Below are 26,453 nucleotides of genomic sequence, written 5' to 3' on the forward strand. Positions count from 1 at the left end.
GAGAAGAGCCTCATCTAAAGCATCTAAAAAAAATCCAAGTCATGCTCCATTTTGAGAAGCCAACTGGCCCTAGGTTAAGAGGAGCTGAGAGAAAGACAAGAAGTGGTTTGCAAGATCAATAGCCTTTCTTCTTGCCTATAGCCACCTTACTACATAGATCTTTCCAACTTGTTGTTAGTCTTAATAACTTCAAAATAGGCCTTTAGTAGTAGCAAGAAGAAGAAGAGGAACCAAAAGATAACCAAGTCCAAATCTCAAGCTAAAAGAGCACATTCAAGTTAGATTAGGCCTCACTTGTATTTGGCTTAAATCGAGTTCTGATTAAAGTCCAATTCATCTCAACCCAACTTTGACTTAACCTAATTTTGACTTGAACTCTAATTCAAATCCAATATGACTGGACCCAACTCGAGCTTAAATCAAATTCATAGAGGTCAAATCTAACTGGAATATGTCTAGCTCTATATCCTAAAGGCATTAGAACTCTCCAAGTCCTAACCTTGCTAGGACTATACCCTTAAGAAGAGAGCTCCATCTAAAGCATCTCTAAATAATCCAAATCATGTCCCCTTTTGAGAGGTCAGGCAACCCTAGGCTAAGAGGAGAGGAGAGGAGAGAAAGAAAGGAAGTAGTTTGCAAGATTAACAGCCCTTCTTCCTGCTTACATCTACTAGATATCTTTTATAAATTACTGTTAGACTAAATAGCTTCTAAAGATGCTTTTGGCAGCAACAAAAAAAAAGCAGAAGAAAAAATGCAAGTAGATTTATAATAGTTCATTCTTGATATCTACTCATAATTTCTTTTCCCTCGAGGTCATCGATTTTCATTACCAATCTTACTTCCAATAGGTGAATATCAACTACCCTTGTTATATCTTTCAGTGTTTGGGAGAGCATTTGTACTCACTCTTTTATAAGAGACATATCATCTCTTACCACTTAGTATCATAACTAAATTTAAGAGAAAGGAAAAGACTTAAATAATGCTTAAAAAGAGAGCTATGATACTTCACAAACTTAAAAATAAATGCTTCATCAACCAAACCCGAGTGTGATAATTATAGGCACTAAAAGATTTTAAAAATAAAATAAAAAATTAAATCCCTAATTTTTTTAGATACTAGTGGTACTACCATAAATATTGAGAGGTATTATCATCGTAACTTTTGATGAGCTACAAATTTGGATTCAACAAATTTACCATCATAAAATTTAAATTCTAAGTGATACCATCACCACTCTAAGTGGTACTACCACTATTATGGTTAGAAAGATTGATAAAGAATAAATAATGCTTCTCAATTAATATAAGCAGTACCATCACTTAGGCCTAGTGATACCATTACCCCTGACTAGTTTAAGCGATTAGTTTGGCTTTCTAACATACACAGTTCAGTCCAACTTTAAGCCTAGTGACTTTCATGATAAGTTATGTTTATTTTGAATCAAAATTAGCTCTAATTAATATAAATAATCTTGATTAAGGCCTTGACAAATCAACTACTCATCCGATATATCTTTGAAGCATTCAGCATATTGTTTACTCTTTTGGCATGTCATATGATCTTTTGATACTTCGTTTAAACCTCCAACACATCACTTTATTCCCTAGCATATCACCTAAATCTTTTGGCATATTGGCTTCACTATGATATCTGATTTTTTGACATGATATTTGATCCTTGACATTATGCCCAAACCTCTAGTATGAAGTTTATTTTTTAGCATATCAATTAATTCTCTAGCTCGACGTCAAATTTTTTACATGATAATCTTCCAATACAACGTTCAACTCTTCTACTCGATATTTAACTCTTCTGTGGCATGAGTCTATGATTAAAATATTTTCTACATCACTTTTTTTGAAAGCATATTAATTTATCAAATTCATCAATTAATTTTGTTATCAAAATCCTATGTTCCAATAGAGGGTTAGGGTGAGAATGATATTTTGAGAGAAGAAGAGTTTGTTGAAGGGGATTAGGGTAGATGGAGGTCATCTGGGATTGGGTATGAGTGAATAGATAAAGGATTTAGGGTTTTAGAATAACTTAGAGAGTTTCAAGTCAGATTCAAATTACTAGTAATAATACTGCAACCTCAAATAGTCCTCTCCTTCTGCCATCTACTATCCTAGTTAAGGACATATACCATTATTCAATAAAATTTACTAGGCCTAATTCCCTTATGATAAAATTAAATCGTTCTTCACTTAGGAATTTTATAAAGATATCTAATAATTGATGGTTTGTGTCAATCAAGTCTAATGATATGTATGATTACTAATATAATCAGCAATGTCTAATATCAATATGTTTGTCAAAGAATGTTGAATAGATTTTTTTGTTAAACAAATTATACTAGTGTTATCATATTTTATAAAGATATTTTTCAAATAAACTTCATAATCTTCTAAAGTGTACTTTATTTAAATCACCTATGCATATTATACACCTATCACAACATATTTTGCTTCAACTATATATAATGTGATAGAATTTTATTTCTTGGATGATGTAGGAATTTATAAGTTACAAAGGTATTTTTTCTATTTATTCTATATCCTACAAAGTCACCATCAACATAAACAATTAAATAAAAATTATCATATTCAAGTTACCTAGTCCTAAGGATGGTATTCCTTTTAAGGATTTTAAAAAAAATTATGACTTTAAAGTGGACTACTTCAGAATTTGATTAAAACCTAGAATAAAGACTTACATTGAACATAATAATTAGTAGTAGTAAGGTATAATAATTTTTTTATCATTAGATCTATTGATTAAAGTGTTTCCCTTCATTATTTAAATTTAGTTTTATGAAAAAACTCGTTAGAGTATTGATGGTCTTACAGTTTTCTATGTTAAATCTCTTAAGTAGATCTTGAATATACTTAGTTTGACTAATGAAAATTTTAGCATTTAATTATTTAATTTATAATCCTAAATCACCCATTAAGCTTATATTGATTCATACTCTTAATAGAAGACTATATAATGATTCATTATTTAAATAAAAAATAATATGGTTGACATAAATTTGAATGATAAGAATATCATTATTCAAATGTCTAATAAATAATATGACATTGACCTTATCTTTTAAAAATTTATTTTGATTTAAAAAAGAGTTAAGTCTTTTATACTAAGTGTTGAGGCTTGATTTAACTTGTAAAGTATCTTGGAAAATTTATAAATATAAGTTGAATAAAGATTATTTTCAAATCTAAGTGGTTGTTCAATAAAAACTTCTTTCAAAATAAAATTAATTTAGAAAAATACTTTTAATATCCATTTGAAAATTTTTTATAGAAAATATGTCCATTGTGTTTACTCATATTCTTTTAAGAGATATAAACATTTCAAACTAGTTTGGATTCTAAAATGAAAAGGCAAGAAAGATAATTCTAATCTTGAAAGACCTAAAGCTAAATGAGTACCAAAATCAATGTTTTCTTTTTTGTAGATATATTTTTTAAAATAAATTTAGAAACGCAAGATAATACCTTGAAAATGAAAGCTCAAAACACATGATTAAAATTCCTAACTCACTAGCCAGGATTAAGGATATGTCACATTTAGTGAAGATACCCAAGGAAAATATAATAGTATATGTAATACATCCAACCTTATTATATGGCATTAAATACTTAGAAATGCAAGAACTAACTATATTATATAGAGATTTGCCTCTAAGTACAAATTATTAAAAAATAATTGATAGTATATCACTAAGCTTGTTAGTTCATTGTACGTAGCTTTGTTAAAGACAACATAAATAATTAAATTAGGACATAAACACATCTTGTAGGTGATATGTTTGATCTACTAAATGAAAAGATTCACTAGTAAAATGAAAAGATTTTTAAATTTCATCATAGATGAAGTTGATAATATTACTTTTGGTATTCTTTGCAATGAAACATGGATTTACTAGAACCTCCTCTCTCCGAGAATCCCCCGAATATATATATATCTTAAAGTGTTCAAATGTAAATATTTTATGCTTAAGATTATGTTAAAAATTTATATGCTCAATCTTAAGAAAATTTTGATTGTAAAAGAGATGATTCATATATTTGATATATTTAATTTCATGGTATAAGAGACATTCTGATGATGAAATAAGTGACAATTATACATGGAGAAGCTGTCACTCAATGTCAATGATTTAAGGAAATATAGTGTTTAACATACTATTATAGTTATTTTATACTTTGTTCCCCAATTTTCTTTTGGCTAATGATGAAAGCAGAAAGTATTCTGATGATGATTTAAATCCTTCATGTCTTCAATTTTCTTGATTTCTTGAGTTGACTACTTCAACTTTCTTTCTTGATATCATGCGATTATTGAATCTTTCTTGAAACTTAATGAATATTTTATAAAATCATTGTCATTTTAGTTCATGTGTGTGCCCCTCCTTTTACTAGTGATAGAGGGGAAGAAATATCCCGACATACGATTTATAAATTCTGTTTGTATTTATGACTTATGTTAGATTTTATGACTTCTTGATTTTCTGTAATTTATATTTCTCTTCAATTCATGGTGCTCATGACCTATGATCTATCATATATTTTTCTTATGTCATTTTGATATTCATAACTTGTACTTCTTTGTCTCTATAATTTGAATTTATTTTTGGTGACTTAATCTTGAGATTCTTTATTTACCATGATATCAAAGCTATTTTCATCTTCACACAATTAGATTATTGATGTACACTTTGTATTTGCTAACGATAAAGGGGGAGAAGATATGACTAAATGTAATGATGAATAAATAATATGATATTTAAAATATTAGGATGTTTGCAAAATTATATTTAAGTTATATTTCACTTGATAATATCTTTTACTTGATACAATTTAATACCGATGTTATTAGATTAAATTTTATATTTTTTTAAAAAGATATGTATCAAGTAAAGCCTTTTAAACCCTTCATCAATCGGTTGTCATTATCAAAAAGGAAAAGACTGTTGTCTTAAATTTTGATGATAAAATCAATTGATAAATTTGATAAACTAATATTAAGGAATATGAAAAATACTTCCTGGTAGAGGAATATGATAAAATCAATTGATAAATTGATAAATTTGATAAACTATGGGCTAAGACAACCAAGGGACAAATGTCAAGCTAGAGTCGAATGTTATATTGAAAGATTATCGTATTGAAGATTGAACTTCCTGGTAGAGGTTTGGGCTTTATATCATAGGATTAGATATTATGCTAAAAAATCAAATGTCATCATAAAGTCATGTTAAAGGATTGGGTGATGTGTTGGAGGGTATAATGATATACAAGAGGTTAAAAAAAAAAAGTTAGAAGATTAGATGGCATGTAAGAAGAGTTGATAACGTGTCAAATGTTTTGACAAAGTGCTTAAAAATTTTTTTGCTAATTTGAAGCCTTATTTGAAGATGATTTTGAGTTATAATTGGGCTTTAATTAAGTTAAATTTATCCTATGTTAGATTAAAATTAAAGTGGACTAAATTCGGATTGGATTTGGGTTAAGCCAAATGAGTGTATGAGAGGTGGTACTACCTAGAGGTGTGTGGGTACTACCCAAAGGTAGTAGAATCATCTAGTCTAGGCGGTGATATTGCCCAGGACAACGAATGACTTAACCGATATTGTTTTAGTGTGTTGACGATAATACCACTAATACTCTTGATTTGAGATATTTTTTCATGAGTTGTTCCATATTTTGAGGCTCTTTGGGTACTAAAATAATTCTTAAGCTTTAAAGTGTTGAAATCCAATCTTGAAACCTTGCTGAGTTTCACCTTCTTGAATTTTTAGTTGAGTTATTAAGTTTAAAAGGAGAAATTCTTAAGAGTAATTAAGTGTCAAGGTTTTCTCCTAAGCCTTCGAAGAGAGAAGATTGTAAAGGATCATTGATCTTCATCTGTTGGAAGTAGAATCGATAGTAAAAGCTAATAATTTTGAAAAAAGATAAATCAAAAAGCTAGTAATTTTGAGAAAAGATAAATCAAGAGTGGACGTAAGTCGAGATAACCGAACATGCCTATTTCGGTTGAATTAGATTTCAATACTTATCTCTTTTTTTATTTTTATCAAAATTGAATGTTCTAAAAGTTTACAATAACACTTCCTCTTAGTGTCATATCAATCCTAACAAGTCCCACCCTTAATTGTTTGAGCCTTGACAGTAACGAGACTAGAGGATTTGATAAAGGGTCATTTGATGCCATTTGACTCAAGTCCTCTGGGTTCAATCGAGATGATCTAATAAAATTTTCTTGAGGCGTCTTGGTCGACTCTCATTTTAGTATCTATCAAGTCAAATTTTGTTTGTGTAAGATGGAAACTAATTTGGATTCAATCTGATTTTTTTCTCAAGCTGACCTCAAGTTAAACTTCATTGATCCTCTTCTTGCGAAAAGGGCACTCTCTATAATACCCCTCTGATGCTTAAATTAGTAGACTAATCATATTGGTTTGATGTATTCCAAGTTCAAGATTGTCTCTTGGGATGTAGCTAAGGGACCTCTTTTATAATGGGTTATTGGAGTCGTTAGCTTCCAATGGCATGCTTGCTTATGGGAATGTATTGCACTACTCTCAAGTATAATTGTCGTTGACGTGCATTAAGTCTAGGATGATGTAGTGCTTTGGACACATAGTGAACTTTGGTTGGTGGAGAGTGATTGGTTGGTGGGACAAGATGGGTCCACTAACTATTAGTGTGTTGATCATAAGGCACCAAAGTGTTAGCTATATAGCACTGTCATGTGGTACTAAAGTATCAATCGGATAGTATCGAGAGGTTGGCCGCGTGACAATGAGGTATCAACCAAGTGGTGTTGAGGGGTTGATCACTCAAAGATAAGGTGACAACCATATATAATGCTGAAACATCGATCACATCGCACTAAGGCATTGATCATATGACACTTATTGATCACATAATATTAAGGTATGTTCAGATCATATCATATTTATCAATACTTATGCCAAATCCATATACAATCATATATCTTGCACAAAGATGAACTCCAGCCATTAAGAGATGCTTGCTTATTAGTACACATTTTTAAAAAAATACGGCCTAAGCTAGAAGGAACATGCCAAGAGCTTTAGATTATATATTGCTTGCGAGACTTGCTGGGTGGAGGCTGAACAGTATGAAGAATTTTGGCATTAGACTAATTTGTTCTTAATTGTTTAACATATTAACTTCACATGATTTTAGCAACGTTTTGGGGACTATATTTCAGATCTACGATATGGCTTGTTGTAGATGCTTAGGCACTTGAATTCATTTGCTGTAGTACAAACATGCACTTGAGACTAAGCAATCAAGCTTATGCAATCATGTCAGTTGGGACCATCTATTATGGGTATATGCCACTTGGATTCTGGGGAATGCCACTGATTTAGTAATAAATATAATGTAATATGTTCATTAAATAAATTACACGATGCAAAAATCATGCATTTCATAATGTCAATATAATATCTGAGACAAAGGCTGGTGATGTACATTTTTCAGAATCTAATATGTTTACTTGTCAAAACCTTGACCAAGCAGATACACAATAAACATACTGGACAACCATAAAAAGGAATTGGATAAACTTTTAATTTAAGAAAAACTGAAGTGAATATATTAGTGATACTCACAACCTTAAAAGTCGTCTCAAAATAATTTATATCGAAGGTTTGAAAGCTCAAACTCCAGTCTGGAAGCAAAGTTCAGGTTGAGGCTGCCTATACGAAACAGTTTGACCATGCACCTGAACTCACTCATCATGGAATCACGTTTATGCTACATGTAGTTATTTGAAGAGGATATGACAAATTTAAACTAGTGAAAACTACTATCCTGGTCATCACTTCTGGGGTCATGAACTAAAACCTCAGCTATTCACTGGTGAAATCTGGCACCACCTTTGATCAGAGGGTTCAGGAAAAGCTGATGCCAATTCACCATCAGACTGAACATTTTGCTACAGGAAACCTGATGACTTCAGAGCTTCACAAATCATTCCCGACTGTGGTTGGCATGCCAAAGCTTCTTCTGACAAACCAACAGTTTCTCCTTTGACACGATGTATTCTGTGCCTTGTTTCTCACAATCCCATCTCATTCCTTTGGCAATGGTTGCTATAGCATCGATGAAATAGTATGATTCACGGATTATCGCATACCCATTTGGACGTAGGATACGGTCCATCTCAAGGAGCACATATTTCATTTCACATCTGCCAAATTGACAGCAAAAATCCATGCCATGTTATTGCGTTTGAAGTATTCTATTTAGCAATATCTCTGGGTTCACTTAAGAATAAATGTACAGCAGCACATGATACTTGTTTTACAACTGCACCTAAGGCAACAGACAGCACAGATAGCAACCATATTGGGAAACAGGCAGAAAGAACAGTGCAATTTAACTGTTCAATCATATATAGGCCTTCTCAGATAATATAAATATAAAAATAATTGAATTCCATTTCCACATATTTCAAAAACCAGAAAAATCCAAATGTAAAACATAATGTATTTTAATGTAGAGACTAAACATTCAAGAACAATTTGTCATTATTAGATTAGCTTTCATCAGACTGTGGCGGGATTTGTATTAAATAAAGCCACATTTTGAAGTCTAACTTCATCAAGATTTCTTAATGTCAGGAGAAAGGCCAATTCTCTTAAATCAACAGATTCTCAATTCAAGATGATGATCCACTAAGTTGTGAATTATTCTCCATTATGACTATAGTCAAATAAAGTTTTTGCCAAGTTATGTCTCCTTTTTGTTTTGCAGGGGAGCTATATATCATCTTTAAAACACTGATATAAAGGTTTTGTAAGAAAATCATTCAGTTTTTGAAGCTTAAAGTGAGATAAACAATGGGTATTAAAAATTTCACCTGTGACTTTCAGCAGTAAATAGGCCATCCAGATGCAACAGGTCATATGTACGAGGATACGTTGAGAATGGCTCACACCTAAAATGAGTTGGAACAGAGAGAAATTATGTTTTCAAAATGCACATTATTCAATAATAAAGATTCTATTGTAGTGATACTCATGGAACCTTTCATATATAAAGATAACAACTTTATAAGAATCTGAGGTGAGTCCAACCTATGTCAAATGCACATCCAAGATGAAAAATTCAAATTACTTACATCTGGCAGTGTTATATGTGGTTTCTTTGTAACATAGGGCACATTTGGACATAGTTGTTGCAAGTAATTGCAAAAAGAAATTTGTCACTTCAACCATGAAAGAGCTACATAAGAGTCAGTCCTTGAAACATATTTAAACATATGCATTTTAGGCAGCAAAAAGCACAATCAGTGATAGATTTTGCATTGGCACACAGAAAGATATAAGCATAATGCAATGGGTAACTCCACTAGCTATGCATGGCATCATCCTAAATGCCTGAAGTGGTCAGTAAGTTAGCTTCGGCCAACCTTAGAGCAAAGCCACATCCTCATCCACCATTAGTTAAGGCCGATGACCAACGAGGGGAGCTGACTTTTTCTCATGTCGTGGCCCTTCTTGTCAGGGTCTGTACACACTTCTATTAAATTATCCCACTCAAGCAGGATATCACCTTCGGCAAGTACCTTTTTGACATCTGCAAGCTCCCAATGGGAAAAGTCTGCATCGGCAATGATCTAAAATGCAGTCTGAGCTTCTGAAGCTAGCATTCGGCTCCATGGTTGACCACTAACTTCCTACCAATGAGCAGTCCCTAACAATCAATAACAGGAAATTCCCCTTAAGGACGTCAACATTCCCACATACTCTCATATACTACACATCCTGGCACATTCTTTTGTACCTCTCAAATCTATAGGCCACATTTAGGCATTGGAGGGTTCCTATCAAAGATAACTATGATAATCCTTATGTGTCTCCTTTCTCTTTTGCAGGCTCAGCACATGGATTCAGCATTCCGTCAAGTCTTCAAGCTAGTTCATCCCTCAGTTGAGAGAATCCAGAATAAGCTTGTGACTGCCAAATCAGACCGAAAAATCTCCCAGTTCTTCGTAGCAACAAATAACTTTTTGTATTAAAGTAGAATATATTGACTTTAAGAAACGTTAAGTGGGAGTGTAATGCATATAAGTATGTTTCTCTGAAAAGATAGCCAAAAGAGATCCTACAGTTTCAGGACACATTAGAGAGCAGATGAAAAACCGAAACAAAAGAAAAGAGTTCAAACATCAACAAAAAATTAAATGGAAGTTGTTATTTCCAAGAAAGTTACATACGGCAAAAGCTCTATCACAAAACAAATTTGTCATAGTCCATTTGAATGCAAGAACTCATGCATGTAATGATAGTTTCTAGCATAGAAGATAAGGAAATTGCTAATCTCTAGTATCAAATAAGATAAGGAACAAGTTCTCTTCCAATTTATTCCACTATTACTACATGCTTTCTGACACTGAAAATTTCAAAACCTAGACACTTCATATTCTTGCGACAAATTGAACAAAATTGATGCAGCAAAATTCCACTTTGAGAATGCAATTGCCTAGATGGAAGCTAGAAGAAGGTGGGCAAGAACAAAAGTGGTCTTTAAAGTCCAAAAAAATGTAGAAATTCAGAATAATAGTTTATTGATTTCAAAAGCCAGTATGTCTATGATTTCAGCAAAAATTCACTTAACAAAGAACACACCAAGTATATCAATAATCACATACCAATTCTATATGCTCAAGCAAATGAAGCAACCCTTTCATATTAGATTATAAAAGGAATTGAATTGCACGTATATCAAACAACAGTAGATATAAACTAGAGAATTACCAGTCATGATAGGTGCCAATTAGTCCCCTATCATAGACCACTCCAAGTGAATTTGGACCATAAGAGGAGACAACATTCATGACCCATAATGGAGAATCAATAAGAGATGTTGCAAACCCTCCGTACAATGTATTCATATCCATAACATTTCGGATTTCATCACTTCCAAGAGCAGGAAGTAATGCTTTGTAGTGTTTCACCCTCACCTTCCATCTACTGTTATCATGCTTGAAACCACCAGAGTTTCCATTGAAAATCATAGAAATACGCTCTGGGCGTACATGCAACCGATTTGGCCATTTTGGTACAGAGTTCAGTCCCAATTTCTTAAACTTTTGGCTTGGAATACTCAGACAAGGTTGCAGTGGAGTATACCATGCTGAATCTGGATCTGAGCTATAATCACATTTAGGTGGGTAAGATAATGAAGTGAGTCTATCGTAGCAGCTACTATCTAGAGACTTCTGCCACACAGCAATGTCATCCATTTTATCGTAGAGTGTGAAGCACATGCTAGTTAGCAACTTCTTCAATTTATCATAGTCTGACTTCTGTTCCTCCAATGTTGTGTTCCACCCACGCCATCTGTGTTCGTAGTTTATAGGTGGTCCTGAGAGCACCCAGAAGCCCCCAGGTCTAAGTATTCGGTGTACTTCCAGTAGGTAAATACCATCTGGGGAAGATAAAAGATAAAACAGTGAATTCAATAGAACATAATAAGTGAAAGACACTACTCGTTAATCTCTGAGGTCGAATGAGCACAAACTTCCATTGTTAAAAATTTCCAAAGCAATGGAAGAACTAATTAAGTGTACCAAAAGGAATTTTACATCCCTCTGTCATAACAAGAAAATATTCAAAGAAAATAAGTAGCCAAAAGATTCCCACATGAGAAGCTTTCAATCTGAATCCAGGACATCGGGCAGTCACTGAGATGGCAAATGACCACAGACCACAAAAAATAAGCATTACTTGGAATCTTTAGACTTGGTGCAAGTTGAATCATGCAACTTCAGATAAATATAGGGCAAGTTAAGAAAATATCATAAGCATATCCCCTGAGGAACAGCCTACATCTCCAATTTAGACCCTTCACTCTTGAATAGCTTGTTCAATACTCTGTGCAGAAGTCCCAAGAGAGGTGAGCACAACTTTATCCAAAGTTTAGAAGACCACTGGTATCAGTAGGTACAGGTTGGCATTTACCAATTTAACAATTAACCAGGATGGTAGGACCAAATGATTTCACCTGATCCAACCCGATATGGATTGCACCACCCAATACTTTCTTCATACCAAGGTTACCGGGTGGTAAGGAAACCAGTACCAAGCCGCACCAGGAGATAAGCTTACTGCTCATACTGATATCCTTTTTTTTATTTTTGACAATTGTGACAACTGTCCTTTTTCTCTTTTGTTTTCTCTTGGTTTCTCCCAAACTCTCTTCTCTTTTCCCTCTCTCTTTTACTCACCTCCACTATCTCCTATCCTTTGCCTCTACTTCTCCTCTGCCTTCTACTCCTAATAGAGGTTGTGCATCCTCCTCTTCTTCCGTCTCTGCCTCAGCCTCTTCTCCTTTTCCTCTGATCTTCTTTCCCTCTTTCTCTTTGGTATGGATGGTAACATCCCATACCAAGGGTCAATATGCCAATCTATACTGGTACAATATGAGTCCAACTATTAACAATGTTATTGTGGGACCAAAATCTAAAACTTGACTTTATCAACTTGGTCCTATAGCCGAAAGGCTCATATATGTAAAAAAAGAGTTAATTCATATATATAAATGATAATCAACAAAAAGTCTAACTATATATGAAAATGAAGCAAATGAACTAAAACATCATACAGATGCATTAACATTGAGAGAAGAAACACAATTACCATTTTTACACATTCCTACGCATCTTATGACTCATTCTTTATAGAATTTTAAAGGGTCTGGTTTACCAAGTAAGAACCAGCATCATAATCATTTTGCAGTTGTGGGAAGAGAAAATTTACCATATTCTGTCCATGGTATAAGACATCTGGAGCAGTGAGCCATATCAAATGAATTAGAAGGGAATGGAAGACGCTGAGTTGAAATGATGCCTAAGATTGCTGGAATGCCACGTTCAAGGGCAAACTGTACTTGAGCCTCATGATTATCTCTAGGTGCAAGAGAAACAGTTAAAATGCCATGATCTAATAAATCACCTCCCCAGCTTGCAACCTATTAGGATAAGCAAACAGCAAAGCTTAACATCTCTGCCACATAAAAGCATATATGTGGAAATATGCAGAATAGTCTCCTGTAAAAACAAATGCACTTGATACTTCATGAGGCATTGCCACAAAAACTTCAAAGGATGAAATTAGCAGTCTTAGCTTGTACAACGAAGGCTACAAAGCAGAGACAGAAACAAAAATAAATACATGACAACCAAGAATTATCATCAAATAATGATCTATTACAGGCACAAAAAAAAAAAACAGAAAGAGAACATAGTTTGATTGTTTCCTAAAGCCTCACATAAAACTTTTGATTGCTAAAAATGCAAGAATACTCGAAAGCAGAGAATATGCTGCAATCTAAGAAACAGAGAATTTCAAAATGACTTGGATCAGAAGCTGGTCTGTACTCACACCACATCCAGTATCAATGGCAGTTCGGATAGTTCCGTTCTTCATTCCAGGAATCAGCTTTTGCATCAATTTAACATATGAATTAACTCCATTAGGAAACATGGTACCTCCACCTGGAAAGAAGAATTTGTCACCTTCTTTTCTGAGCCAGTGTTGAGTTGATTTCTTATTGCTTATCCAGTCATAGGGAACATTCCTGACAGACAAAAAAAAGACAGTTTATCTCTGATAGCATAACATATAAGTATTCAAAATCATTCCTGGAAGGTGAATGTATACAGTGTCACGAAATGGGAAAAGAGGAGATGTAAAGATAGAAACATACCTGTACCAACATTGATCTTTGCTTTTTGGCCATCTAATTGGTGGCTTATATCCATCAGGAGGAGGAATCAAGCATTCATTTCTGACAGTGATTTGTGGACAATGGCGTTCCATAAAACTAAGTCTGTAATTTCCATACTTCTTCCATCTCTGAAAGAAAGAAAAGAAACTTTTGATATAGTGCCTCCAGTAAGAATGGTTCACGAAAATTACTCTTTCTTGGTGGATAACAGAAAATAATGAGAAACTAAGAATTGAAGAGTATCATTTCAACAGAACACTGTCAAAGATTTTGTCATTCTTTTCTTTCCAATAGAAAATAATTTCCTTTAAATAAATTTTCCTTTATTTCCATACCAGATATGATTCTATCTTTTTTCTGGAACGCTTGACTTTTTCTCTAAGTTAGGGCCTTAAGTCTCATCTATGGAAATGGGATAAGACAAAAACAAGAAAGAGTACAAGAAATATGCAGCAAGTTTGTAAGCAAGAAGAGAAAAGAAGTGATAAAAGGGTTGGAAAAGAAAGAGCAATATAAGATATGTTACGGATGAAACTCAAAAGATATTTATTAATGATAAGGAGATTAAGGAAAGATGAAGAAATTATATATATACATTATTTAGTAAACATTCTATAACATAATTAGCTATAAAGACAGATTATAGTGGTAGGTGATTTATTCATAAAATTAGAACAAGCAAGGTAAAAAAAGGTTTATAAAAGATGAAATAGTTAAGAATGTGAAACCTGATAGTATTCCTATTGAGATTTGTAAAAGTTTGGGGAATTAAAGAATAGTTTTGTTAACTAATTTATTTAACAAAATTTTGAGATTTAGAAAGATGTCAAATGGAGGAAGAGCTTTTTTATATTAATTTATAAAAACAAGGGAGGTAACCGAAACTGTTCTAAATTATAGAGGCATTAAAATTATGAGTCACATTATGGAACTGTGAAAGAGTAATTGAATGTAGAATATGATGTAAAACAAATATTTGATAGATCAATTTGGTTTTATGATTTGAAGATCAACAATAGAGACTATTTATTTATTAAGATAATTAATCAAAAAATATAAAGAGGATAAGAAAGATTTTCATATGTTTTCTATCAATTTAAAAATAGTTAATCATTTTCCTAAAGATTCTTTATTGTGGTGGATCTTAAAGAAGAAAGTTGCATTCACTAATTATAATGATGTTATCAAAGATATGTATAATAATATAATCACTAGTATAAGAACCATAGGAATGTCCAAGTGAGTTTCCTATTAGTATGAGATTACATCGATTAGTTCTAAGTCCTTACCTTTTTATATTGGCAGTGTCTGAACTTACGAATCATATGAAGGATAGACCTCTATTGTGTATCTTATTTGCAAAAGATACATTTTAATTAATTATAGTTTAAATAAAATTAATTTTAAACTTGAGTTATAGAGACAAAACTTGAAAAACTTAGAATTTTCAATTTTATAGATCTGAAATTAAATACCACATTCCTAGAAATTTTCCAAAAATTAAATTTCTCTAGACATTAAAAAGTGTCTTTAGTTAGACCACAAATAGAAAAAATTAAGAATAATTTTTTATACTTTATGTGTCATGTTTCATTTTATATTTAAGTACTACAGAATGAGATCTCTTAATCACAGTTTTCTTGGCACCCAAGGTGTAACTAGTAGTGAGTACTTGCATTCATCAGAAGCCTTGAACATTAAATAAAAGCCTTCCTGTAGGGTAAATTTGATGCAGTCATACACAAACAAATGTATGTGCATCATAAGTCTTCTTAAATGTTAGATGTGTGATCTCATAAAGACAAGAAAATAACTCTCCACATCAGATAGTTAGGAAGTAAGGAACAATATATCTACGAGGAATGCCATTGGACGGAAAAAATATTCCATAAGGAAAACTATAGCAAGGCAAAGATCAATCCATAAGACAATTAAGGAGGAATTTTTAATTAAATAGGATTGAAGCACCCAAATGCAAGACTGAAGAGCAGTGAATACTTGAATACATAGGAAAAGGGACCAAGGACACTTGGAACAAAGGAGCACTTATCATGTTAGGCTAATTGGCAAAAGTTCTCACAATTCTTTTTTCCACAGCAACAAAGAAACTATGTTACTTCAAAATATGAATAAAACTATTGCCTCTAGCATCAGAGGCAATCAAAACAGAAGATTATGGGGAAAGCTCCCCATCCATGCAAAATTCGTTCTTTTCAACCACCCAAAATTTGCCAACCAATTGCCAGTGCAATTTCCTTTCCAAAAAACATATTCGACTTTAGCCTCCTCAAAAGCCCCCAAGAGATCTCACATGTCACTAAATGTAGAAGATAATAGACATAAACAGAGCTGAACTAAAGATAAGATGGTAAACAAAACATCAGTTGGCTACATATCATCTATATATATCTAGCGAGATTATAAATGCCAATCAGATATTAGTTTTGACAATCATCAAAATTAGTATGATACCAAAATTCCAAGCAATATACCAACTTATACTATCCAGTATCACTAAAATCAATGACAAAAAATTGTATACTAAGTGGTACCAATCTTATAACTCCATCATTGATGCTTGGTCATAAATACGCCATTTCTACCGGTAATTTGAACCAAGGTATCAATACTGTACCGTACCGATGTTTCGAGGTTGGCTCGGTATGGTACGGTATGGTACCGGTGTACCGAGCGGTATACCCTGGCGTACCGAACAATTTTATATATTTTTCTTCATTACGTAGCACTGTAGCACTGCTACAGTATAGCACTGTAGCATTGTAGCGGTACCGGACTGTCACGGACAAACTTCGAAATAGGGTGTTTGACGTAATGCTTATGTATGTCCGTGTCTTTTGGCATGCTCATGCCTTGTACAACATGTAGAGGGACGGCCGAAGGCATAATAGTCCCATTTTAGTTGGGTTGGTGGCCTCTTTAGGCTTGTAAATAAAGGTTGTGTCATGTGGACACGTGCGAGAGCTTTTCGGTCTGTAATGGACCATTTTACCCTTTGTTGTGCCACTGTTCAGAGCTTGTAAAGTCTGTTTGTAATTTGCATTGTCTATGAAGTGTTTTTCGGACATGTTTGCTTGTGAATCCCGATTGAGGCGTTCTCTTTAACCCGTTCTCTCTTTTGTTGGTCCTAAGGGACAATGTGAGGCTTCGGGGAGGCTGACCTTTGCGGACGGACGCGCAAGGGTGCCGCACGACTTAGGAAAAACCAGCTAAGTCCGTGTCATATGGTATCAGAGCGGGACAAGCACTCATAGAAACACTTGACATGCAAACGTGGGGGACCTAGCGGGGCTGCGTTGAGGGCAGTCAGCACACGCGCGACCGTTTGAGGGAAAACGGGCATGGAGATGTAGGGAAAAGAGTCGCTCAGAGGAGCGGGCATCTGAGATTGGCATTCAGAGGAATGGCCAACCCTTCGCGCAAGAGGCACCACAAGAACAGGCAAGCTTGGAAGAATTTGGAGCGCACAAAGGTTGGGATGGCTGAGTTTGAGCTACGGCTCAACGTTGACAACTATACTTGATGGTGCTCTAGGCAAGCGAGGCGCTTGGCAAGAATGAGACCATGCAAGGTGGAATGAGTTGCTCAACGACCAAAAGAGTTATGCAAAGCTCACAGAGGTGAGGGGAATTGCTAACTCGAAGAATTTGGTACTCATGCATGGGCTTGTATGCGGACGATGGAATGTTCGTGGCCATCCCAAGGTGACCGAGACTCGGCGCCATGGAGCATTGAAACTTTTTCTTCGGCATGTGAAGGATACGTCCGTAGGAGGATGAAGTGTGCAACGAGTTCAGCATGTTGCTAGGCCTTGAGGGGTGCAGCGGGGACTGTATTGACGGGGAGTCGCAATCTAGCAAGTGCGTTTGCAGGAGGCAGAACAATGCACAGTTTGTTCAGCAGATCGGAGTAGTCCAAGGGGATAGTGGTCTCCCAAACGAAGAGAGATGTTGCTCTAATGGGATAGTTATCCAGGAGGGATAAGTCCCGGCTCTCCAGAGGGAGAATCATGTGAGACGGACCTCACATGTTGAGGAGGAGTACCTCAACAAACAACAACTCCACGAAGCTCGATGGACTGAGCAAGCGGCGAGGAGTCGTCGCATGATCTCGCGTGAGAGAATGCATTGGTGGATGCATTGCGAGATCAAGTGGGGGAGCGACCCAAAGCAACTTAAATGAAGGCACACTTGGAGTCGATGTGGAGATCGAACTCAAGGGAGGGCTGACCCGTGGAATGGTGGGCGCGAGGGCCACCATCGATTCAATGCAAAAACGAGGAGCGGAGCAACTTGGGTGTAACTTGGCGAAGTACCCAAGCCACATGAAGGGAGCCAGCATAGAAGTTGGAACATGGAGCAGAGGCACAGTACTTTTCTTAGACAGAGGTCAAGGACATGAACTCTTGCAGAGGCAAGAGTAGGATCATGTTGTTCCATGGGTCCTTCATTCTGAAGGAGCGGACTCATCTTGCATGGTGCCAAAGACGAAGGGAGCTTCAGGGCACATGCACCTTATCTCGGAGAAGCATTTGATGGAGGAACTAAGGCGACTCAATTTGCGGAGGGGAAGTTGGGTTCAGAAGGCCTTAGCACGGGGCAAGAGGACGCAGAGGCGGGTACTCTTGAAGAATATGTCATAGTGTTGCCATTCGAGTTGCTATGAAGGAAGCGGTGCGCAGCGGAGATTGTGCTGGTAGGGGCAGAGGCCCAGGATCCAGACAATGGTGCACAAATTACAGTGAAGTCGGTGGACTTCGGGAGCTACTAGGCGACGGACTGTCCTAGAGCGGTGCTTTATCTAGGTGTGACCCAAGAGTGGGTGGATGAAGGTCGATTGCCAAAGGAGCGAACAAAATCGAAGGTGGAGGAGACCCTGCGATGTATTGGCAGAGGCCACACATGGAGGGTTCACAATTCGAGTTTATTCCACAAGGATCAGAATGCAATGGAGATGTCACCAGGAGGCGACATGGTGCAGCGGATCGTGGTGGAACAGTTCGTGGCAATGCGACACACACGACATAGTCCCGGGAGGGACTAGATCATATGGAGGTATGATCGGGAGCTACTGGGAGCTCCACTTCGGTGAACAACACGACGGCAAGAAGGGCTATGGATTCAAGGAGTGAAGGCCATGGTACCGCAGAGGCGGGTCTTCCGTGCGTGCATCGAATTTTGCTTCGGATGAAAGCCTTGATCATCAGCATATGGGGGCTGGGTTCCACCAAGGGAAAAGTTCGAATGCAAGTACCAGTGAGTTCCATGGGAGGAACTTGATCATGCAGAGGTATGATCGAAGCAGCTGGAGAGTTGGACTGCTCTAGAGCCCATATTCTCTTAAGGGAGCCCGACAAGTCAGGGGACAAGGTCGAGTAAGCGAACGTTGCTACCAAGGAAGCTAAGGAGAACAGAATCAGTGCAAACCCTACAATGTGATGGCAGAGGCCATGCATGGGAGTTGCAGTCTGTCTTTCCATCGACCAAACAGACTGCTTGGAGAACACAGAGGTGTTGAAGCAGGAGGTCGAAAGGGGCGAGGAAGCGACGACGAGTCTAGAGGGACTTAGCTACCCAAAATCAAGCATCAGTCAGAATGGAGGTGGACTCAGAGGAGTGCCACGGAGACATATCTACTGATCGTGAAGAAAAGGGATACAGATGCGAGGAAATGGATAGTAGGGCCATGGGCATAGCAGCGCCATGGTACCGCAGAGGCGGGACTTCCGTGAAAGTCATTGATCCCTTGCTCTCACGGAGGGAGAGCGCTTGGTCGTGAAAGGGGCCGAGGAGGTGGAGCATGCAGAGGCAATCTCCAAGTACCGAGACAAGGCTGAAGGGCAGAGGCCAAGAAACTTCGTAAGACCGGTGTCAACAAGTTTCTCATCAAGATAGCCGTAAGTGAAGGACTTTGGGTCATGCAAGAGTGCACGACCAAGGAACGAAGCAGGCAGTACGCGGTGCTGTACCTTTGCTACTCAGTGGAGTAGGCGGCAGGGTTGATGGAGAAGACGGTACAATCCCAGAGGCGACCTCATCTATCAGAGAATTACTACAAGTTGGGGTGAAAACTTCCTGCATTCCAGAAGTTCAATGGCATTGAGAAGGTGAATCACAGTAGCTAACTCAACGCAAGGAGTGCAAACACTTCAAGTACTTCAGAAGTGTGAGCAGAGAGCAGGCGAAGGCCAGTAACCAGCTCGATGCATGAAGTACAACCTCGAGGAGGCGGGCGAAGTCAAGTAACCTTTGCCTTCTCAACTCTTAAGAGAATGGGCGAAACCGAGTACCACAGTTCTCTTATTTATCCAGCAGAGGAGCTCTGCATAAGTTCAAAGACCCTTCGAGGATAATGGAAGACAATAGTTGTCAAATCCTCACCAACGGTGATCAGTGCTACTGAGAGTAGATTGTCCGCTTCATTTCCCAACGAAATGCCAATCGAAAGCGGATGTGATGCGAACCTACTTGGATGTGACAACTAACTGAAAGAAGAGTCAATGAGCAGATTTTGTGGAGGAAGGACCCAAAACTTCAGAAGTTTGCGAGGCGATGCTCGTTAAAGCTCCAACAAGCATCCACCCAGTTCAAGCAGCATGTGGAAATTTTGAGAGACTAGCGCAGTAAGGATGGTCTTTTCCTTCATTTGGTGGATCCGCAGGAATCAACGAGGATCAACACAACTCAGCCAACCCCACACCAGAGTCAGAGTCATTGGCGAGTTGAAGCAGCATGGCGGATCAAAGGTTCGACTACTCAAAAACAGTAGCGGAGAGCAGTTGGGAGCCAGGAGGCGCATTGCAGCTGGAGCAGAAGATTGAAAACTCAGCAAAGGCGAAGAGTTGCAGTGTTCACAAAGGCTTCGACGAGGACATCGAAGGAATAAGTGGGGGAGAATGTCACGGACAAACTTCGAAACAGGGTGTTTGACATAATGCTTATGTATGTCCGTGTCTTTTGGCATGCTCATGCCTTGTACAATATGTAGAGTGGCGGCCGAAGGCATAATAGTCCAATTTTAGTTGGGTTGGTGGCCTCTTTAGGCTTGTAAATAAAGGTTATGTCATGTGGACACGTGTGAGAGCTTTTCGGTCTGTAATGGACCATTTTACCCTTTGTTGTGCCACTGTTCAGAGCTTGTAAAGTCTGTTTGTAATTTGCATTGTCTATGAAGTGTTTTTCGGACATGTTTGCTTGTGAATCCCGATTGAGGCATACTCTTTAACGCGTTCTCTCTTTTGTTGGTCCTAAGGGACAATGGGAGGCTTCGGGGAGGCTGACCTTTGCGGACGGACGCGCAAGGGTGCCGCACGACTTAGGCAAAACCAGCTAAGTCCGTGTCAGGACGGTCCGCATACCGGTATGTCATCGGACCGGTATGTATCGCCCGTACCGGGCGGTACCATTCGGTACTACATACCATGATTTGAACTATTATTGCTATTAACAGCTTATTAATTTTATGATAAATTGATCTAGTAATAAGAATCTACAGTACCTTCGGATCTGTGCATGGTGTGTAATCCTGATAGTTCAAACTACACTCTGAGAATTCAACATACTCAATTTTAAGGGGATCTACTGTAGTTTCCTGCTGAGATTGGACGATTGGAGCTTCATCCTGCTTAAAGTATCGATTCTTCTCAGAACAAAAAATGCCCCCAAGATAGAAGGAAAATCCACATAGGATTATGAATCCTAAAGTAAAGGGGACAATCCTAGGATTTATGTCAAGATAAGCTCCTGGCCTGAAATCTCTGTTCTTCATTTTACTTTTTAGATGAAATACCTGCTGAAAAAAAAGCAAAATAGCAAAGCAATTTAGAGTGATGTACTAAGAAAGGATGATTTTATAAACCAATTGTGCAACATAAAACAAATTATTAAAATAGAAAATAACCATATCAATGTATGACATAATCAAATTTGGAAATAGAAATGTACTCAGTAATTTCTAATAATTACTAGAATGCAAAAAAAAAATTCAAAAAACACTACCTAAGCAAGAAGAAAACTTAAAAACTGTTCAAAACTGGATACATGAAATGGATACAATATTTTAAAGTTTACAAATAAACTTTATTTTCTAAAAGGGTTGCCACAATTGTATTTTTTTATTGCTCAACATTTTTCAGCAAATCATGTATAAAGTTGTAAACTTGAATTATCTGATCTCATGTAATTGAGCTCTTCTCTACAATCAAGAACCATTTGTAATCATAATATTTCTAACATGTAATGTGCATCTATGCATAAATATATTTGCATGGTGAAATCAACAATCATCCACAATTCATCGGAACATTTCTTTATATGAACATTTTAGTCTTCTCTTGGTCTAATTAACAACCTTTCTTCACATTTTCCTACTCCCTAAAGTTAAACTTAGGAAGTCTCCAAAATCAACTAAACTAGACTATGCTTGATGAGTTGGGATTCTACAATGTCTTGTGCAGCATATCTATGGCTATTCTTAAAGTAGTATCAGTGCTTGCTTTAGTAGTTTGGGAGTATAAATGAAGTCCCATAATCATCTTCTTCCCTACAATATCTTCCATCATCTGATCATTTGGATTTTTCTTATTGATATCTCATCAATACCTAGCAAACCCATTACTTTGTACAAACATTTTGCTGATCAGAAGTCTTGAGAAGGGAACTATAATACTTCCCAAAAGAAATCTTCAAGAAATCTCAAAGTTCGCTAAAGATCGGTTTGCTACAAGATATGATTCTTAGAGGCAAAAATATTCCAGGTTTAGAAATTTTAAGAGATTAAACTTAACTGCACAAATTATTTTACGAGGCACCAGAACTTGTGATAATAAACAGAAACACTTGCGTCACCATCATCAGAAGTTCAAACTTCAACAAGGACAACTAAAACAATACCAGAACAACCAACATGAACTTCGTTTGATTCTACATAAGCATGTAAGGCCTAACTCATTAAGATCTGATACTTTCCACGATTAACTTCACACTTCACCAAACCTCACCATCTTAAAGTTCAACGGTAAAACACCATTCCTGTGAATCAAAACAATTAAGTTCTGGAGATATTTCTTATCACTAGGTCAAAAATTTAGGAGACCAGTAAGAACAGAGGCAACTGAAAATATCCACATTAAGCAGTTGATATTTTCAGGTTCTCCTCGTACGGATACGGGAATCATCAAATAAAATTGAACCCATCACACATTTTCGCCACGCAAATTCTTGAAATTTAAGAAGTAAACAGCAGAAGATACTTGACCATTGGTTAAATCCCCAAAGTCGAGGTAAAGATCCAGGACGCCACAAAGTCAGAACAGAATCACTTGGATCGTAGAAGCGTAGGAAAAGAAACTCGATACATAAGATTTCACAGGATTCAAATAAGGGCAAATCTTGGCGCAGCGACGATCTGCCAATAATTCTTAATTTAGTGATTTGATTCTGCGAATCCAACAAGAGAGGTTTCTGTTAAGTGCAGCAGTACAACGAAGAAACATTAAGTAACACGGAACCAAACAAAATAGAGAAGAGAAAAATAAAGTTCAACCAACCGCTTAAAAATAAAGAGAACGATTAAAGATTAAAAGAAAAGAGACGGCAACAGCAAACCCCAATCCAGCCCCCCGCTGGCTGATCACATTTTAATCAGCAGCTAATAACGCAGTTAATGTTACGTACCTCAAGGAGGAGTGTGCCTTCCTTTTCAAGTTTCGCTGCCCAGCTTAGCGTCTATGCGTTTGGATCGACGAACAGGAGGATGAGAACTTGAAAGAGATGGGACTGCGGCCCTCCCTGTGGTGATGATTTTAGTTGTCACAGATCTATCTCTTAAACTTCCTACGATCCAAAACAAACTAACAACCCAGCAAGAGTTCGAAAGGTAGCAGCATCCTCCGCCTCTTCGGCCACCTTTTGGGGAACAAAAGGCCGGCTTTTACCTGTCCTCGGCTGGAAGTGAAGAGTGGGGAAAATGCACCGGCGAATCGGACGGTAGGGACGATCACAGCTGGCCCAGGTAAAGAGGACGCCATTTGACGAATAAAGGTGGAGTCCACACCTCTTATGAGCTTGGAGAGGGTTTGCAAGATTTCGGCGTAGTGTAGCTAATAATAAACAAAAAAGGTGAAAGTGTTTGCACGTGCCTTCCAGCCGCATAAACCAAACCAGATTCGACGGTTCACCGATTTGGTTCGGTTAGTAGCTTAGACCAAACCATGAAAACCCCGTGGTTACTTTTGGCATCAAAGGAAATGATGACTATATGTAAAATTGCACGAATCTTCAAGAACGGACACACGTTGCACATGTTTGGGCAAACGTTTTGCTCGGGTTCTATACAAAATGATCACCCAAATAAGAGACGGGGCCAAAATCTGGTGCTGATAACACTCACTCATATTGTTGCTAATATGTCATGAATGGTATAGGTCAGCTCAAAGTATGGGTACACACGCCAACTACAATTTGCTAATCTCAAAATGTTATTGCAAACATATATGACTGGTTTGATCACGAGTATACGAGTGGAACAACAGTTGCAACACGATCATCGTATAAATACACAAGATCTGATCCTAATTTGGTTTAAATTGGTCAAGACTAGAATCGGGATCAGCCAATTATTTCACAGTTTCGATTATAGAGGTAGAATCGACTAATTATTTTACGGTTTCGAATCGATTTCGACACTAAATTGTCTTGAAAGAAAAAAGAGCGGTCAAATGACCATTGCAACAAGCCAACAGCAGCTAAGTTGGCTATTGCAATGATGATCAAAAGACCATTTAACCCTTTTTTAATAGTTAATAATAAATAATATTTTAAAAATATAAAATTATACGAAATCTAAATTTAAATTTATGAAAATATAATCTTTATCCCTTCACACAACTAAATAACTATGGGTTAAGGGTTTTTTTTTTTAATGATAAAAATCTATAAATATCTCTTTACCAAATTTTCTATTTCTCTCCCATCTTCTCAATTTTTATATTGCTCCTAAATCTTATCAATCTTCTCAAATCAACTATATTGCTCTATATTCGAGTCAAACTTTAATTCAGCCTAATTGGTGTTCTAAATTACTAATCAGGTTAAATAAAAATTAACCTAGAATTTTAAGCTCAAAGGCTAGATTCAGCTCCAAATCCTAAATACATTAAGATTATCTAAATCATAACTACGTTAAGACTCTTTAAATCCTAACCTATTTAGGATTTGGACTCCACCTCCAACTTTTTAGTCAATCTAAGGTAGCTTCTAAGTTAAAAGTAGCAATAAAAAAATAAAAAGAGAAGAGAAAGAAAACCTCGATAGCCCTTCTCTCACAATAATTGAGATCAGCAAGTAACGAGTCATTTTCTTTTACAATCTATCCATACTTGTCATAGGAGAACTTTTGAGTGATCAACCAATGACTTCATCTTTGTCCTCGACATGACAACGATCTCAACAAATAATAGCTCTTCCAAACCATATAAAAGGGGTTGTCGAATTGATAAAATGAGAAAATAAAGGGAGAACTAATAGTAAGTATTCTATTACGATCTATCCATACTTGCCATAGGAGAACTTTTGAGTGATCATTGCTCAAGAACTCTTTACTTTAATTCCTATTTTAGCCACTTTAAATTTACAATAAGAGTAGATTAATTTTTTCTAAGTTATATTTATTATAGTAAAAGTGTAAATCCTTTATCAAAACTTCTATTCAGAAGGTAGTGTTAAGTCAACAATTTATTGAACCTAAACCTCATACAGATCAAGTGGTATCACAATAATGATCCCTCACCTTTGGATGGTTGCCACTAGACAAAAATATAAAGCCTCTAAGAAAGAGTTGCAGGAGTTGGAGACTAAGTAGCACTCACCTAAAGGAAGAACCATCAAAAGGATCATGGCCAACACTTTAATAGCCTTGGTAGACCTTCTTATCCAAATGATAGTATTAGCTTAGTAGATGAAGATTATGATGGGCTAGATGCAAGCCCAAACCAACCCTATAGTAAAAGATGATCAAGTGAAGAATGCATAGTAAAGAAAAGAGAGTGTCTCTATTCAAGACAACCAACCACGAAGATGATATTGCCAAGCAGAATATCATAGCATAAATTTTACCATTGCAAGTTGAGGTTTACATCAATATACCCTCCTATGATGACTTGATCAATACTTAGTTATTAGACTTAGAACCTCTCTAAATGATCACTCGACGATAATGAAATACACTATTAGCCTATATGAACATATTTATACAAAGTTGAGCCTTTTTAGAATATATAATATCTCGATCATTAGCAACATAATGATGGTGATTAAGAGAAAGAATCACACTCACAACAAAAAAATCTATAGAAAAGGCCAAAGGAAACCACTCGAAGGCTTACAAGAATTTTAGGAATAGTAAAACTTTTTTATTATCGAACAAAGTAATATATTACGTGAAAATTATAAAATTATAAGCCACTTTAGAGAAAAATGTTGAAAGGTTCATTTAGAACTCTTCCCAAGGTGGTTGAAGAATGATCAAAGTTAGCGAACCACGATCACAACCATGGGTGATAACTCCACGAACTTTCATTGGTATTATATTTAGATCAAAGTCTATTACTACTAATGGTTAGACCAAAGGCTATAGACCTAAATCTAACTCCT

The 26,453-nt window shown here is 36.3% G+C and overlaps 1 protein-coding gene across 10 annotated transcripts; it reads right to left on the bottom strand.

The window, feature by feature from the left end:
• Nucleotides 1-7,603: 7,603 nt before the first annotated feature.
• Nucleotides 7,604-23,854, bottom strand: LOC103982001 (probable methyltransferase PMT20). 10 transcript variants are annotated; one of them, XM_065145914.1, is made up of 10 exons: nucleotides 23,738-23,854; nucleotides 23,478-23,591; nucleotides 23,059-23,240; nucleotides 21,301-21,594; nucleotides 13,765-13,913; nucleotides 13,440-13,635; nucleotides 12,816-13,026; nucleotides 10,812-11,484; nucleotides 8,912-8,989; nucleotides 7,604-8,239 (listed from the first exon to the last, which is right to left on the bottom strand). In XM_065145914.1, the coding sequence occupies exons 3-10, from the start codon at nucleotides 23,059-23,061 to the stop codon at nucleotides 8,020-8,022; spliced, it is 1,824 nt and encodes a 607-aa protein (XP_065001986.1). In that variant the 5' UTR covers nucleotides 23,062-23,240; nucleotides 23,478-23,591; nucleotides 23,738-23,854; the 3' UTR covers nucleotides 7,604-8,019. The 10 variants fall into 10 exon arrangements, with proteins under 10 accessions (XP_065001986.1, XP_065001988.1, XP_065001987.1 ...); XM_065145916.1 differs by lacking the exon at nucleotides 23,059-23,240 and having other exon boundaries at nucleotides 21,301-21,591; XM_065145915.1 differs by lacking the exon at nucleotides 23,738-23,854 and having other exon boundaries at nucleotides 23,059-23,208; nucleotides 23,478-23,731.
• Between the last annotated feature and the right edge of the window lie 2,599 nt (nucleotides 23,855-26,453).

The sequence above is a fragment of the Musa acuminata genome, chromosome BXJ3-4 (assembly GCF_036884655.1).
Source record: "Musa acuminata AAA Group cultivar baxijiao chromosome BXJ3-4, Cavendish_Baxijiao_AAA, whole genome shotgun sequence".
NCBI lineage: Eukaryota > Viridiplantae > Streptophyta > Magnoliopsida > Zingiberales > Musaceae > Musa > Musa acuminata.

Excerpts from the sequence above, each read along its gene's own strand:
- LOC103982001 (XM_065145914.1), bottom strand. Across the intron at positions 11,485-12,815 it reads TATACCATGGACAGAATATG|ATGGTATTTACCTACTGGAA; the intron begins GTAAATTTTCTC and ends TATCTTCCCCAG. Across the intron at positions 8,240-8,911 it reads TTTACTGCTGAAAGTCACAG|ATGTGAAATGAAATATGTGC; the intron begins GTGAAATTTTTA and ends TCAATTTGGCAG.